The 15,495-nt window shown below is 43.9% G+C and overlaps 1 protein-coding gene across 2 annotated transcripts; it reads left to right on the top strand.

Moving 5' to 3' along the window:
- Nucleotides 1–1,825: 1,825 nt before the first annotated feature.
- On the top strand, nt 1,826–7,447 carry nudt18 (nudix hydrolase 18). Of its 2 annotated transcripts, none has more exons than XM_033013830.1 (5): nt 1,826–1,945; nt 4,287–4,402; nt 4,588–4,757; nt 6,012–6,225; nt 6,821–7,447. In XM_033013830.1, the coding sequence occupies exons 3-5, from the start codon at nt 4,608–4,610 to the stop codon at nt 7,420–7,422; spliced, it is 966 nt and encodes a 321-aa protein (XP_032869721.1). In that variant the 5' UTR covers nt 1,826–1,945; nt 4,287–4,402; nt 4,588–4,607; the 3' UTR covers nt 7,423–7,447. The 2 variants fall into 2 exon arrangements, with proteins under 2 accessions (XP_032869721.1, XP_032869722.1); XM_033013831.1 differs by having other exon boundaries at nt 1,872–1,995.
- The last annotated feature ends 8,048 nt before the right edge of the window (nt 7,448–15,495 follow it).

Here is a 15,495-nt window from a genome sequence, read left to right as displayed (position 1 = left end):
CCGAAACGTTTCGGACCGAAATTTCGGACCGAATTTCGGACCGAAATTCACAACTCAGCGGCTGCCTCACCCGCTGAGTTTCTCCAGCACTTCTGTCTACCTTCGATTTTCCAGCATCTGCAGTTCCTTCTTGAACATAGATACAAGCTTGCTTAGGTAACTCAGCGGGACTGGCAGCATGTCTGGAGAGAAGGAGAAGGAATGGAAACGTCACCCATTCCTTCTCTCCAGAGATGCTGCCTGTCCTGATGAGTTACTCCAGCATTTTGTGTCTGATTGCAATATAAACTATGGGGGCACAATTCTACCCACGAGGGGGTGGAACAACAGTGGAATTATATGCATGCAAATGCATTGAAAGCTGCAGGACAAATTGAAAAAAGCAGTTCAAGCCTGTGCTTTGTAAATGGAGACAGTGCGAGAGCAGCGAAGACATGGGGAACTTTTTTGTAATACAATGGTTCAGTCACAACTAAACAATGTGTGCAGTTCTGGATACCACATTTTGAGAAAGATGGAAAGGCTTTGGAGCCAAGGTCAAAGAAACTTACTAGAATGATTACAAAGAGAGAGAGAGAGAGAGAAACAGGCTCACAAGGAACTGTGGATGCTGGTTTATCAAAATAAAGATTCAAAATGCTGGAGGAACTCAGCGGGTAAATCAGCATCCCATGAGAACATGGATAGGTGATATTTCGGGCTGGGACATTTCTTCAGACTCAAAGGTCACCAAATGCAATGTTCACTGGAGATGCTGCCTAACCGCTGGGGTTACTCCAGCACTGAGACTTTTTTGCTATAATGATTTCAGGGCAAGGACTTTAGTTATGTGGATAGGTTGGGGAGAGAGGAGGTTGTGAGAAGATCTGATGGAAATATTTAAAATCAGGAATAGTACACATAGAGTGGGTGGGGGAGCAGTATCCGTGTTGATGGAAGAATTGAGAACTGAAAGGCGAATGGCAAAACACGCAAGTGAGTGAGTGGTAAGGGTTTGAATTGACCAAGTATTTGAAAATAAAATATTCACAGGGCTATAGGGAGATGGAGTGGAGTTGCACAAGATGAATTCAGTTTTTAAACCAGATATAGTTATTTCTTCCCAATAAATCTTTCTGGCTTAAGCCCTCCCTTCACCACCTCCAGTTTAAATTCCATTTGGAATATTTTGGAGGACCAAGAAACCAAGTTCAAGTTCAAGTTCAAGTGAGTTTATTGTCATGTGTCCCTGTATAGGACAATGAAATTCTTGCTTTGCTTAAGCACACAGAAAATAGTAGGCATTTACTACAAAACAGATAAATGTGTCCATATACCATGATATAAATATATACACACATGAATAAATAAACTGGTAGTGCAAATAACAGAAAGTGGTTGCTAATAATCAGAGTTTTGTCCGAGCCAGGTTTAATAGCCTGATGGCTGAGGGGAAGTAGCTATTCCTGAACCTGGTTGTTGCAGTCTTCAGGCTCCTGTACCTTCTACCTGAAGGTAGCAGGGAGATGAGTGTGTGGCCAGGATGGTGTGGGTCCTTGATGATACTGCCAGCCTTTTTGAGGCAGCGACTGATAGATAGATGGATTCTTGATTAATGAGAGTGTCGGGGGTTATGGGGAGAAGGCAGCTGAATAGGGTTGAGAGGGAAAGCCATGATTGAATGGTGGAGTAGACTTGATGGGCCGAACGGCCTAATTCTGCTCCTATCATTTATGACAGCACAGGTGCAGAGATGGTCCAAAGACGCCCCTCGCTCATCTGGTTTAAAGTGGGGGCGGTGACCTGCGTTTGATTGACACGTCCACCGGCTGAGGTCACAGACGCGGAAAGCGCGGTGACGTCACTGGGAAGCGGAGGGGCGGCGCTTCCTGTCCCCGTGTCCCTTGACAACAGGGCCTGGGCGGCGCCGCAGCCCGAGCCCCGAGCCCAGCCCAGCGAGGAAATGGTGAGGGCTGGCGGCTGGGACAGGGAGAGTGGAGGGGATGGTGATGGAGGGTGAGAGTGGAGGGGGTGGTGATGGAGGGTGAGAGTGGAGGGGGTGGTTGTGGAGCTGAGAGTGGAGGGGATGGTGATGGAGGGTGAGAGTGGAGGGGATGGTGGTGGAGGGTGAGAGTGGAGGGGATGGTGATGGAGGGTGAGAGTGGAGGGGATGGTGATGATGGAGGGTGAGAGTGGAGAGGATGGTGATGGAGGGTGAGAGTGGAGGGGGTGGTTGTGGAGGGTGAGAGTGGAGGGGATGGTGATGGAGGGTGAGAGTGGAGGGGGTGGTTGTGGAGCTGAGAGTGGAGGGGATGGTGATGGAGGGTGAGAGTGGAGGGGATGGTGATGGAGGGTGAGAGTGCAGGGGATGGTGATGGAGGGTGAGAGTGGAGGGGATGGTGATGGAGGGTCAGGGTGGAGGGGATGGTGATGGAGGGTGAGAGTGCAGGGGATGGTGGTGGAGCTGAGAGTGGAGGGGATGGTGATGGAGGGTGAGAGTGGAGGGGATGGTGATGGAGGGTGAGAGTGCAGGGGATGGTGATGGAGGGTGAGAGTGGAGGGGATGGTGATGGAGGGTGAGAGTGGAGGGGATGGTGATGGAGGGTGAGAGTGGAGGGGATGGTGATGGAGGGTGAGAGTGGAGGGGGTGGTGATGGAGGGTGAGAGTGGAGGGGATGGTGGTGGAGGGTGAGAGTGGAGGGGGTGGTGATGGAGGGTGAGAGTGGAGGGGATGGTGATGGAGGGTCAGAGTGGAGGGGATGGTGATGGAGGGTGAGAGTGGAGGGGATGGTGATGGAGGGTGAGAGTGCAGGGGATGGTGATGGAGGGTGAGAGTGGAGGGGGTGATGATGGAGGGTCAGAGTGGAGGGGATGGTGATGGAGGGTCAGAGTGGAGGGGATGGTGGTGGAGCTGAGAGTGGAGGGGATGGTGATGGAGGGTGAGAGTGGAGGGGGTGGTGATGGAGGGTGAGAGTGCAGGGGATGGTGATGGAGGGTGAGAGTGGAGGGGGTGATGATGGAGCTGAGAGTGGAGGGGATGGTGATGGAGGGTCAGAGTGGAGGGGATGGTGGTGGAGCTGAGAGTGGAGGGGATGGTGGTGGAGGGTGAGAGTGGAGAGGATGGTGATGGAGGGTCAGAGTGGAGGGGGTGGTTGTGGAGGGTGAGAGTGGAGAGGATGGTGGTGGAGCTGATGATGATGAGAGTGGAGAGGATGGTGGTGGAGGGTGAGAGTGCAGGGGATGGTTGTGGAGGGTCAGAGTGGAGGGGGTGGTGATGGAGGGTCAGAGTGGAGGGGGTGGTTGTGGAGGGTGAGAGTGCAGGGGATGGTGGTGGAGGGTGAGAGTGGAGAGGATGGTGGTGGAGGGTCAGAGTGGAGGGGGTGGTTGTGGAGGGTGAGAGTGGTGGGATGGTTGTGGAGGGTGAGAGTGGAGAGGATGGTGATGGAGGGTGAGAGTGGAGGGGGTGGTGATGGAGGGTGAGAGTGGAGGGGATGGTGATGGAGGGTGAGAGTGGAGGGGATGGTGATGGAGGGTCAGAGTGGAGGGGGTGGTGATGGAGGGTGAGAGTGGAGAGGATGGTGGTGGGGCTGAGGGTGGTGTTTCAAGAGTCTATATGGGGCATGCCAATGATCTGGCCTGCCCATAGTAGCAGTGGCACACATATATGGGGCATGCCAATGATTTGGCCTGGCCACAGTAGCAGACTAAGTAGCTTAGCCCTCTTTTGAGTGCCGATGTTGGCCTGAGAGATGACACTGAGGGGTTGCTTAACCTTTGAGTGAATTTTACAAATACTTCATTGTTTGTGTTTCACCATTACTTTTAGGTATCTGCTGAAGGTAGTTTGTAGTGTTTCTCACAGAGTTGAAAGGTGTAAATTTGGGTACAGTGAGGCACCAATCAAATAATGAATGGCCTTGAATTTACTAATTGTTATGTTTTTCCATCGCATATCTGTCTTGGTAGATAAGTGAGAGTTTTGAAGAGTCGGAAGGTGAGCCATTTCTGATAGGGCCAATACATTACATTTGGGATCACAACATTTCTAAGAGCTAAAGGTACACAAAAATGCTGGAGAAACTCAGCAGGTGCAGCAGCATCTATGGAGCCTATTTCCTTCGCTCCATAGATGCTGCTGCACCCGCTGAGTTTCTCCAGCATTTTTGTGTACCTTCGATTTTCCAGCATCTGCAGTTCCTTCTTGAACACTTCTAAGACCTGGTTTAGTTAAAGCTGTCGTGAGCCTCTTTATATTGTTACTGAGATTGTTTTTATTTTTTTTAATTTGGTTCGCTTCTCTTCCAAAGGCGCTGATTCACGTTGGTTGATACTCAGGAGCTGGAATCCTGTGGAAATTTCCCCTCCCTGCAGTAACGGAATTCGGTCCTCTTATTATCCCAAACAGATGTCCAACTGAGATCAGGTAATTCACAACTGTTATCTAACTTTGACGTGGAGGATTTCATATCATGCAAGAAAGTACCTTCAGTTAGTAAACAGAATGAAGAACAAACATTGTTTCTTATTACAATGTTCTATATATATACAGCTAATTTGTACACCAACGTACTTTTAGTTTCAGTAAATTTCGTGCTTTTACCCTGACAGGTAACTTTTGATTAAGAGATATGGATTTGATTGAAAATCAACTGGAGCTCCTGTTGAAAGGGAAAGGCATTGAGGTAGTGGACTATGACTCCCCCTTGGATGAAGTAGTGCCAGTAATTGTGCGGAAAACAGTTTGTTACATCGTTGCTGCGATAATACTGAATGAGCAGGTAAGGGAGTTGTCTTATCCTCCTCCTGGACCCAAGCTTGTTAGAAGGTACACAAAAATGCTGGTGAAACTCAGCGGATGCAGCAGCATCTTCCTTCGCTCCATAGATGCTGCTGCACCCGCTGAGTTTCTCCAGCATTTTTGTGTACCTTCGATTTTCCAGTATCTACAGTTCCTTCTTAAACCCCAAGCTTGTTAGAATTGGCTAGAGAAACTATGTACTGTCCCTGATGCTGTGCAGTTAAAATATTTAAAAAGACCTAAAAAACATGTTTGCTGTTCTCTCCCCATATCCGATTTGCTGTTCTCTCCCCATATCCGATTTTAAAATATAAATAAGAAAGAAAGTGATTGAAAGTGATTTTGCAATATTACTGCGGGAGGACAAAGAAGGGAAGAAGTTTGAACTTCCATTGCCTTCCATCACAGTGAGGAATGTGGAGGAGTCACTGTGGTGGACGTTTATGTTAAAATATATTTTGTGTGTCTTGTGCTTTTTATTGGTATGACTATGGCAAGTCAAATTCCTCATATGTTGCAAAACATACTTTTCTAATAAAGTATGATTATGATTATAAAGGCAAAAAAGACATTCTACATCAAATTATGCAGCATTCGTTTGAGAAAAGAGAAGCTTACACTTGGACAAAGGGGCAATCCCAAAATAGTGAGAATCTAAGGGGCATGAGGAGCTGGTATAGTTTATTTTTTAATTCTAAAATTGTGACCAGGATGCTTAGTTGATGATATAACACAGCTGCAAGGATGCTGCTATTTCTCTACTGACATAGGCATGCATGTAGCTTGGATAGTAATTCTTTGAACCTGAATTGGGTTGTAGTTGCAATAAATTTGGAAATCTGCTTTTCTTAATATGGTTGATAAACTGGTTTTCAATAATGCTGTTATGAGTGGGTGTCATGCATGAGCATGCGTATATTAGTTTGCTGAGTTCTTCAGATTTGATGGTAGTTATTCCAGTGACACCTCAGCCCTGCCATGTTCTATATTGGCTTTAGAAACTAGAGATTACCCTACCCGCAATACCATGTGCTCTAATTTTGCCCACTAATCTCTTGTGGGACCTTATCAAAGGGTTTATGAAAGTCCAGATACACTACATCCACTGGCTTTGAGGAATAAAGTCTGTCCGTGTGCTAATGACGGTAGAGTTGTAAGTTTTATTAAAGATTACATGGACCATCTTTTTCTAAATTTACAATCCTTGCAATTTTTATTTTATTCAAACATGCAGAAAGAAGTGGTGATGATGCAGGAGGCAAAACAAGAATGTTACGGCAAGTGGTACCTGCCAGCAGGGAGGATGGAACAGAATGAAACCATCGTTGAGGCTGTGAAGAGAGAAGTTCAAGAGGAAACCGGTTTGGAGTGCGAGCCCTATACCCTTCTGAGCGTGGAGGAAAGGGGTCCACGATGGATCCGTTTTGTTTTCCTGGCCAGAGTCACAGGTTTGTATTGTTCTTTTTGGTGTAGATTGGAGTGGCAGTAATGAAAGTGGTTGCTGCGCCAATGACTGCAAAATAATGACTGCAGTAATGAATTGTTCGTTTTGGAATGTATACATTGAGTAGGATGTTTTGCTGTCAATATTTTTAGGGAAATTAGATTGGTATCCAGTTACATTTAAGGCACCTGTACTGATTTTGTTTCTTTACATCCTACCTAATATCAATGGGAGGATGCTGTCTGAATAGGAAACTGAATTATCATTCAGATTATTCCTAATTATGAATTTGGCCTTGATGATCTTTGATCTATGAATTTTCATAAGTAAGAGTTCAATTACATAACTAATTGAGTTAACGACTTTTGTTATTGATACCTATAGCCCATGATCATTTCTGCACCATATTTGTAAGTCAATGTAGGGACCTAAAAAAGGATCAACATTAGGCTTTAATTTTATTATTTATATAGTTTTCATAGGCAACTGATCATGCGTTTCCAATATACGCTTCTAGTCACCTCAACAAAAATTGGGTCAGGATCGGTTATTAGTTGATGTGGCTAATGCTGACATTAAGTGGTGTTGTTTATTTCTAGGAGGGAACATGAAAACTACATCAGAGAGCGATGCAGAATCCTTGCAGGCAAGATGGTGGGACAGAGTGTCGCCCCTTCCACTGAGAGCCAGAGACATCTTAAACTTAATCTCATTTGCTGTCAAACACAAAGAGAGAGCTTCTCATCCAGTGACCATGCCTGTTTTGTTGCCATGCTCAGTTGTGTGTCACCGGGTGGTATCTGCCTTTCTCAACAAAAGTAACGAACTATGGCTGTTGACCAACAATCAGGGCTATCCTCATTTCCCCGTGACGGTTTGTGGCACATCCTCGGCTGATCTATCTTGCAGCGTAGAAGTGGCCATCCACAGACTGATCAAGGAATGCTTGAGGGACTCGCAAGTGAAGGTGAAAACTCATGGTATCTTGGGATTACAGCACACCGGTGGAAATCCTGGGAAGACAGATGGTGTTTGTTTCAATGTGCTAGTCACCGTGGCCCAGATGGAAACTGTGTACAACCAGTTCCCTCCAGATGTTAACAACCTGAAATATGCTTGGCATAAAGTGGATGATGACGATTTAAAAATTCAGTTGTTAGAGAGGTTGTCATTTTCTTCTGTTGTGCCATTTTTGAATTAAAGTGACAGGGAAATGATGGAATAAAAGATGTTTTTTTTTTTGTACTTTCTGACTGTAGCACTTCTAACCAACTCATGACATTGAAATAATCAAGATATTTTTTATCACAATATGGATATCGAAATGCAAAGAATGGTGACAGTTGAGGTTGCATCACTTGAGCTACTACTTTCCTCTTCACAATCTGAGAGTATTAAGCAAAACAAATTGTTTTCGCAGTTTTAGCAGTTTGGCTTCAACACATGGGAAAGACAGACTTGAGGGCAAAAAATAAAAATATTTGCTTTAATAAATTTGTAAACATTTTTAGCATTTGCTTTACATGGGCAAGACAAAGACTTGAGAGGGCATTAAATAAAACATCACAAGCATAATTGCAAATATTTCAAGCATAATAGTTAACATTGCAAGCTATTGATCATTTCAGGATTAAGGAATGCCAAACTATTTTTCCAAAACCTTTGTTCCTGCACTGTTATCGTTCGATGTTCTGCGCAAACTGCTGCAGAGTCAGCGGGGAGGAAACGGACCAAAAGCTGCCTTGTCTTCAGTTATAGAAGGTGTAATGGAATTTGCTGGGTCGTAAAGACCCAGCACACTTGCATGCACATGTGAGACATAATTACCCAAGAACATTGGTGTTACTCACACACTGATAACTGAACTCACTCGTAGCCGGCCAGAACATATGAATATCTTTATCTGGAGCGCACTGCATGAAAGACAGGAAAATCTGTCCATTAACACACTCACATTATGACCTTAGAACATTCACCTGCACTTACTCACTATATAATAAAACTGATGTCTATGACCCCAGAACATCGTGGCCTGATGGTACTCATTGGCTATGAACCCAGAACACTTGTCTGTACTTAGATACTACTTGATAGAACTCACATTTTACCAGCCCAGAACATCTCCCTGCATGCTGCATAATAGAGACACAAGAGATTGCAGATGCTGGAAAATGCTGAGCAAATGCTCATATGCTGAGAGAATGGAGCAGCTGGGCTTGTACACTCTGGAGTTTAGAAGGATGAGAGGGTATCTCATTGAAACATATGATTTTTAAGGGCTTGGACACGCTACAGGGAACATGTTCCCGATGTTGTGGGGGGGGGGGGGGGGTGGGGGTGGAACTAAGTATTGCAGGAACTCAGTTTGTCACTGAGCATCTATGGAATAGAGAGACGACATTTTGGACCATGTGCCTTCTGCAGACCCTGAAGAAGGATCCTGATCAGATACATTGGCTGCCCATTTCCCTCCTCAGAAACTGCCTTACCAGCTGAGTTATTCCAGCATTTTGTTTCCTTCTGCTCAATATTCCAGCATCTGCATCTCTTGTGTCCCCACCTCTCATTTGCCAGCTGTCTCAGCCCATCTCATTGCCTCTTTTTACCATCTATCTTTCTTCCGCAGTCTTGAAGATGGGTCTCAACACAAAATGTCGTCGGTCGATTTCCCCCCCACAGATGCTGCCTGACCCACTGAGTTCCTCCATCAGTTTGTTTTCTTTTGCTGTATAACAGATCTGTGCGCACACTAGAATTTCCATATGCCCTTATATATTGCATAATCCAGCTTATACTTTACAATCCAGAACATCTGTCTGCATTCAAGCACTGCATGAAGGAACTCACTGTAAGCCAAAACATCCTACTGCAGTTACTGCTGCTAAACGGTGCAGACTTTACAACCAGAGAACATCTGTCTGCACTTACATTTTAATCAAAGAATTCATACTTAACACCCACAGAACATCTGTCTTCATTTACACACTATGTAATAAAACTCATGATGCATTTTACTCAATCATCTGTATTCATTTATATGTTACAGGTTAATTGGCCACTGTGAATTCCTTCTAGTATGTAGGCGATTGGTAGAATCTGGGAGAAATTGAATGGAATGTGGAGAGAATAGGTCATAGGGCAAACATCATTGTGCTGGAATTGGATTGCCTTGTGAGTTGGTATAAAGTCGATGTCTGGAATGGCCTAGATTGTTAAATAAATATGTTGAGGGACACACTGAACTTAGTTATAGCTGCCACATATATTTTGTGGGGAAAGGACACAGTATAAGATTATTCCAGCTGTGGTTATTAAGGTGCTCAACCCTCTACAGTCACCTCTCAAGTATTTCCATAGTAGAATATTTGGGGCTGAAAAATGTCATTTGACATAGCGTAAATATATTGCCTGAATTCCAATAATATTCACTATTGGATGATTGGAAGTTTTCATTGATTGAAAATATATATTTTTAACAGTAAACTGTCTGAATTTATGCATTGTATAATGAAACTAATTTTACACTCCAAACCATCTATCAATGTCCAAGAATGGAACACTTTGTACAACTTCAAAAATAACACAACTTACTCCAAGTACAGCCATGCTGTGTTAGAAGAGCTAATGATAACTAGTTGTTTATATTTACAGGAAATCGAGTGTGCATTTAACTGAAGAGCAGTCAACAAAAGGTCTGAGAGTGGGCCATGTATTGAACAGGAGACAGCCACAGATGATCAGTATGTGAATGCTGGCTGAGTAGCTAACACTCTTGCTACTGAGTCATAAGGCAGAGATGTTACATTCCACTCTAGAAATCTGAAAACAAACTTATCAGTTGACACACCACTGAGCAAGTGTTTTAAGTTGGAGACACAAGGAACTACAGATAATGGAATCTTGAGCAAAACACAAAGTTCTGGAGAAACTCAGTGGGTCAGGCAGCATCTGTGGAAGGAAAGTATGAAGAGGGTCCTGATACAAAACATCGCCTGTCCATTCCCTTCCCAGATGACGCCTGACCCACTGAGTTCCTCTAGCACTTTGTGTTTTACTGAGATGTTTCAGGTTGTATTCTTCATGATGCAATTTTAAATCCAGGGCCAATCTATAACTTCTGATTTCACGGAATGATTCCTCTTCTGGTCAGATAATTGTTTTAAATAGTTAATTATTGTTGTATGTTCCAATATTTATTCAGCAATTTGTATGATTGGACATTTCTCTACCAGGTTATTCTACCCAATTCTCCTTTCCTTTACTCTCCTAATTATCGCATTCTTCCCACCTTATCTTCTGCTCTCTCTCCTCCTATGCCCCTCCCTCTCTTCTAACCCCTCCACTCTTATTCCCCCTCCTATCCCCTCCATCCACCCATTCCCCTTCCTATTCTTCCATCCCCTTCTTATTCCTCCTCCTCCCCTCATCTTCTATCCCCTCCATTCTCCTACCTCCTCCTGCAACCCCGCCTCCTATCCCTCCTTCACTTACCACTCCCCCCTCCCTTTCCCTCCTTCTCTTTCATTTCCCTCCCCTCCTCCTCTTACCTTCCCTCCTCCTCTTACCTTCCCCATCTCCTCCTCATCTCCCCTTCCATTTCCCTCCCCTCCCCCCCCTCTTTCCCTCCCCTCCTCCTCCCCCTTCCATTCCCTCCCCTCCCCCTTTCTTTTCTCTCCCCTACCACGACCACTGCCTTATCTCCATCTCCACCCCCTCACTCCTCTCTGTCTATGTGTTTCCTTCATTGGCGGCCTCTGGCCAGGCAGATTTTCCCTCCCTTGCGGGCATCTAACCTGAGAATAAAAGCTGCAACCACCCTCACCAGCCCAGTGGGGTCCACACGAGGGTGTCCAGGCCACGTCTAGCGGCCGCGACCAGGCCTTCTTCTTCTTCTTCTTCGGAGTTTTACGGCAGCCGGCATCCACAATGTTGCATTGCTGCCACCTTCTGGCTTCATTCCACAGTACTCATGTCTTTACATTATATCCTTTTTATAAGGCCAGAGGCCCTCAAGAAATCAAACAACAACTTTATTCCTTTTCCTTTTCCTCCACACTCTAGAATGTTCTTTACTGATATTTCTGTCAATCCAATTTTCCTCATTTCAATTATCATAAATCTTCTTTCTGTCTCACATCTCCTACATGCAATTAGGGCATGCTGAATTGTTTCTGGCTGATGGCATTCCTCACACAGCCCAGTAGGGTGTTTTCCCAATATTTTTAATGTGCTGTTCAGGTGAGTGTGTCCTATCCTCAATCTTGTTAATACTACCTGTTCCCCCCTCTTCTTGCTGTAATGCCCACTCGGTTTTGTAGCGAAAGAGGTGTCTCCCCTTTGTCTCCTGTTCCCAGTATTGTTGCCATTCCTGATTTATTTTCTTCCACACAATGTGTTTTCCTTCAGATTTGGATAGTTGTAAGTTTACCTCTATGTTTCTTTTTTTTACAGCCTCCTTTGCTAATTTATCCACCTTTTCATTCCCTAGAACACCAATGTGTGCTGGGACCCACAACAAAGTCACGTCACTGCCCCTCCTTGTCACTTGGCTTAATAGTAGCAGGATTTCATAAACTAAGTCAGGCCGCCTATGGGATGCACCAGACCCAATACTCTGGATTGCAGATAATGAGTCGCTACATATTAATACTTTGCATGGTTGCACCTGTTCCATCCACCGAACTGCCATCAAAATAGCGTACAGTTCCACTGTATATACTGTCAAATAGTTATTTGTTCTTTTGTAAAGCTCAACATTCATCCCCTGGACTACCACAGCCGCCCCTGTTGTTTCAGCTACTGGGTCCTTTGATCCATCTGTGAAAATTAAGAGGTGTTCCCTGTATCTATTATTTATATGGCTATGATATTCTGTCTTTAGGTCTGAATTTTTGTTCCTCCTTTTTGCCTCCCATATCTCCAGATCAACTTTTGGGATGTTCAGTAACCATATTGGCACAGATGGCCACAATACTGCAGGGCAGAACTCTTTGTCCTCTACTCCCATGTCCCTTGCCACAACTCCTCCAACCCAGCCGAAGCTTCCAGACTGAGCCACCCCTCTCTCCCAGCATTCCTGTACTACCTGTTTTGTTGGGTGGTTCTCTCCATGACCCTTAAGGCTTAGCCAGTAATTAGCCATTAGTTGTCTGCGGCGCAGTCTCAATGGCATCTCCCCAGTTTCCACCTGTAGTGCACATACAGGTGACGTCCGCACACCTCCTATACAGACTCTTAGAGCTTCCGCTTGGACTTTGTCCAACTCGGACAACACTGACTTAGATGCTGACCCATAAGCTATACTGCCATACTCTAGTCTGGATCTGATCAGTGATACATAAATACGTTTAAGAGATAATACATCTGCTCCCCACTCTAAACCTGCCAAGCATCTCATTACATTGATGGCTTTTTTGCATTTTTCAATTATTTTTGTAATGTGGACCCTCCATGTTAATCTGGAGTCAAAATGAACCCCCAGGAAACGGAAATCTTTTACTCTTTCCAAATTGAGAATTTAAAACCCCATTTCCCTCCCCACTCTTCCACCTGGGCTATCCCTTGCTGTAATTTTTCCACGGTAAAATCTATATTCCTCCCCCTTCTCCATAGGCTGCCATCATCTGCAAAGAGCGATCGCCCCATCTCTGGTTGAATGTTTGCAAATATATCATTGATCATGATTGAGAATAGGATCGGGCTTATCGCACTTCCCTGGGGAGTTCCATTCTCGACTACACATTTACTAGAGATGTCTGACCCTATTTTAACTTGGATACTTCTACCGTTGAGAAAATCCATTATCCAGTTAAAAATATTTCCTCCTACTCCCATTAAATGCAGCTTTATTAGAAGACCTTCTCTCCACAACATATCGTAAGCCTTCTCTACATCAAAAAATACGGTAACTACAGATTCTTTTTTGACTTGTGCTTTCCTTATATCATCTTCCAAGCACAGGACTGGATCATTACTACCTCTCCCTTTTCTAAAGCCACTCTGATAATTAGCCACTATACCTTTTTCTTCCATTAGATGCATTAATCTTTCATTTACCATTCTTTCCATCAGTTTACACATGTGTGCTGTTAAAGCTATAGGTCTATAATTTACTGGATTACTTGCATCTTTCCCTGGTTTTCTAATAGGCACAATGATTGCTTCCTTCCACCTCTCTGGTATTCGCCCTTCTTCCCACACCTTGTTATATAGTGCAAGTATCTTTTGGAGTCCCTCCTCACTTAGATGCTTTATCATTATGTAACAAATATCATCCTTCCCTGGGGCTGAGTTCTTACACTTGGCCAGAGCTCTCTTTAGCTCCCCCAAATTAAATGGAATATTGTACTTGTCCTCTGTGATACCTTTCCTTTGTAAGGCCTCAACATTTTCCTCTCTTGTTCTTTCCCTACCTCTTCTTCCTTCATCTGACAAGTTGTGGGAGCTGTGAACCCTACTAAAAGTGTTAACCATTAGTTCTGCTTTGTCTTTATTTGAGACTACAGTTTGATCTCCATTTGTTAGGATAGGATAACTCCACTCCCTTTTATCACCTTCCATTTTTTTAATCATCCCCCATATCTCCCCTACCTGTGTTGTGTTTCCAATTGAATCACAATACTTCCTCCAATATGCTCTTTTTGTTTGTCTTATAGTCCTCCTTACAATTGCCTGAGCCTGTTTGTAATTAATCATGTGTTGGTAGTTATGAGTTCTTTTTAATAATCTGAATGCTCTATTTCTATTCACCACCGCCTCTTTACACTTATTGTCCCACCACGGCACAGCTTTCCTTTTTGATCTTCCTTTACTTTTAGGTATGGAAACTAATGCTGCTCTTTTGATACCTTCTGACAATTTATTCTCAAAGCTTTCTATATCTGTCTCTTCTTGTATCGGTTTTACATATCTATCACTTTCCTCCTTAAATTTCTCCCAATTAGCCTTTCCAAAAACCCATCGTCCACTTCTGTTTTCTTTACTCATAATTAAAGTAACATTTATTTTGCATAGCACAGGATGATGATCACTTCCTATGGTACCCTTTTCATATACTTCCCAGTTACATTTAGCAGCAATCCTATTAGAAACAAGTGTAAGGTCCAACACAGACTCCTTCCCTGTCCTAACATCTACCCTGGTCTTCTTTCCATCATTTAGACATACTAGATTACCATCATTTAATAATTCCTCAATTACCTGCCCATTATTATCTGACTTTCCACTGCCCCATAATGTATTATGTATTAAGTCCCCACACCAAATAACATTAGATTTGCTCTGGACTTCTACTTCCTGGAACTTACTGACCTCTAATCGCTTACATGGATTATAGTAATTTATTACCACTATTTTCCTCCTCTCAGACCACACTTCTATTACCACATATTCCTGTTCCTGCCCAATTCCTAATACCGTATGGTATCCCTTTTTTAATGAGTGGCGCAACCCCCTCCTCCCCCATTTCCCCTATCACATCTCACTGCAACATAATCATATAGAACAAAATCTAAACTTGGTTTCAACCAGGTTTCCTGGATACATACGACATCTGTTTTTTCCTTCCTACTGTCTATGAATTGCTTAAAGTCTTGCCCATTGGCTAACAAGCTTCGTGCATTCCATTGTAGGATTAACATTAATATTATTAACCCACACATGTTGACTCTTGGCTCGCCTGGATACTGAGACCATCATGTATTTCCTCCCACCAATCCTGCCATGCCCAAGTGGTGGACTGCAGCCTTTACAATGATTTGGATCCTTTCTGTTTTGGATTTTACTTCTGCTGTCACATTTATTACTCCTGCTATAAATATAACCAGGTTTTTCTTTTCTTTCCATATACTCTTTTCTTTTTCTTTTATTGTCTCCATTATGCCCACATCTTGCTCCCTCCTGATCCTTCTTTCATTCATCTGTTTTGTAGGGCCAGCCCTCTTTGCTGCCTCTGCATAGGAGACCTTTTCCTTCACTCTTATGTTTTGTACTTCAGCTTCGCGTTTCATCACCTCACAGCCCCAGTAAGCCACACTATGCTATCCTCCACAATTACAGCACTTTGGTCTGACCCCCTCTCCACACTGACCATATTCATGGTCCCCACTACACCTTGCGCATTTCCTCGCCCCCTTGCACATTTTAGCTATATGCCCAAATTTCTGACATTTGAAGCACCTCATTGGTTTGGGTATGTACTCTCTTACGCTATATCGCATGAATCCAAAATGGACCACTTTTGGAAGGGATTCTGTCTTGAATTCGACCAGGACTG

This window comes from Amblyraja radiata, chromosome 39 (genome assembly GCF_010909765.2).
Source record: "Amblyraja radiata isolate CabotCenter1 chromosome 39, sAmbRad1.1.pri, whole genome shotgun sequence".
In the NCBI taxonomy this organism is placed as follows: Eukaryota; Metazoa; Chordata; class Chondrichthyes; order Rajiformes; family Rajidae; genus Amblyraja; species Amblyraja radiata.
Note: the sequence above shows the minus strand (reverse complement) of the source record. Positions and strands in the feature narration are given on the sequence as shown.

Coding starts and splice junctions, on each gene's coding strand:
- nudt18 (XM_033013830.1), top strand. CDS start 4,608: ATGGATTTGATTGAAAATCAACTGGAGCTCCTGTTGAAAGGGAAAGGC. Junction 4,758..6,011: donor CGATAATACTGAATGAGCAG/GTAAGGGAGTTG, acceptor TCAAACATGCAG/AAAGAAGTGGTGATGATGCA. Junction 6,226..6,820: donor TTTCCTGGCCAGAGTCACAG/GTTTGTATTGTT, acceptor GTTTATTTCTAG/GAGGGAACATGAAAACTACA.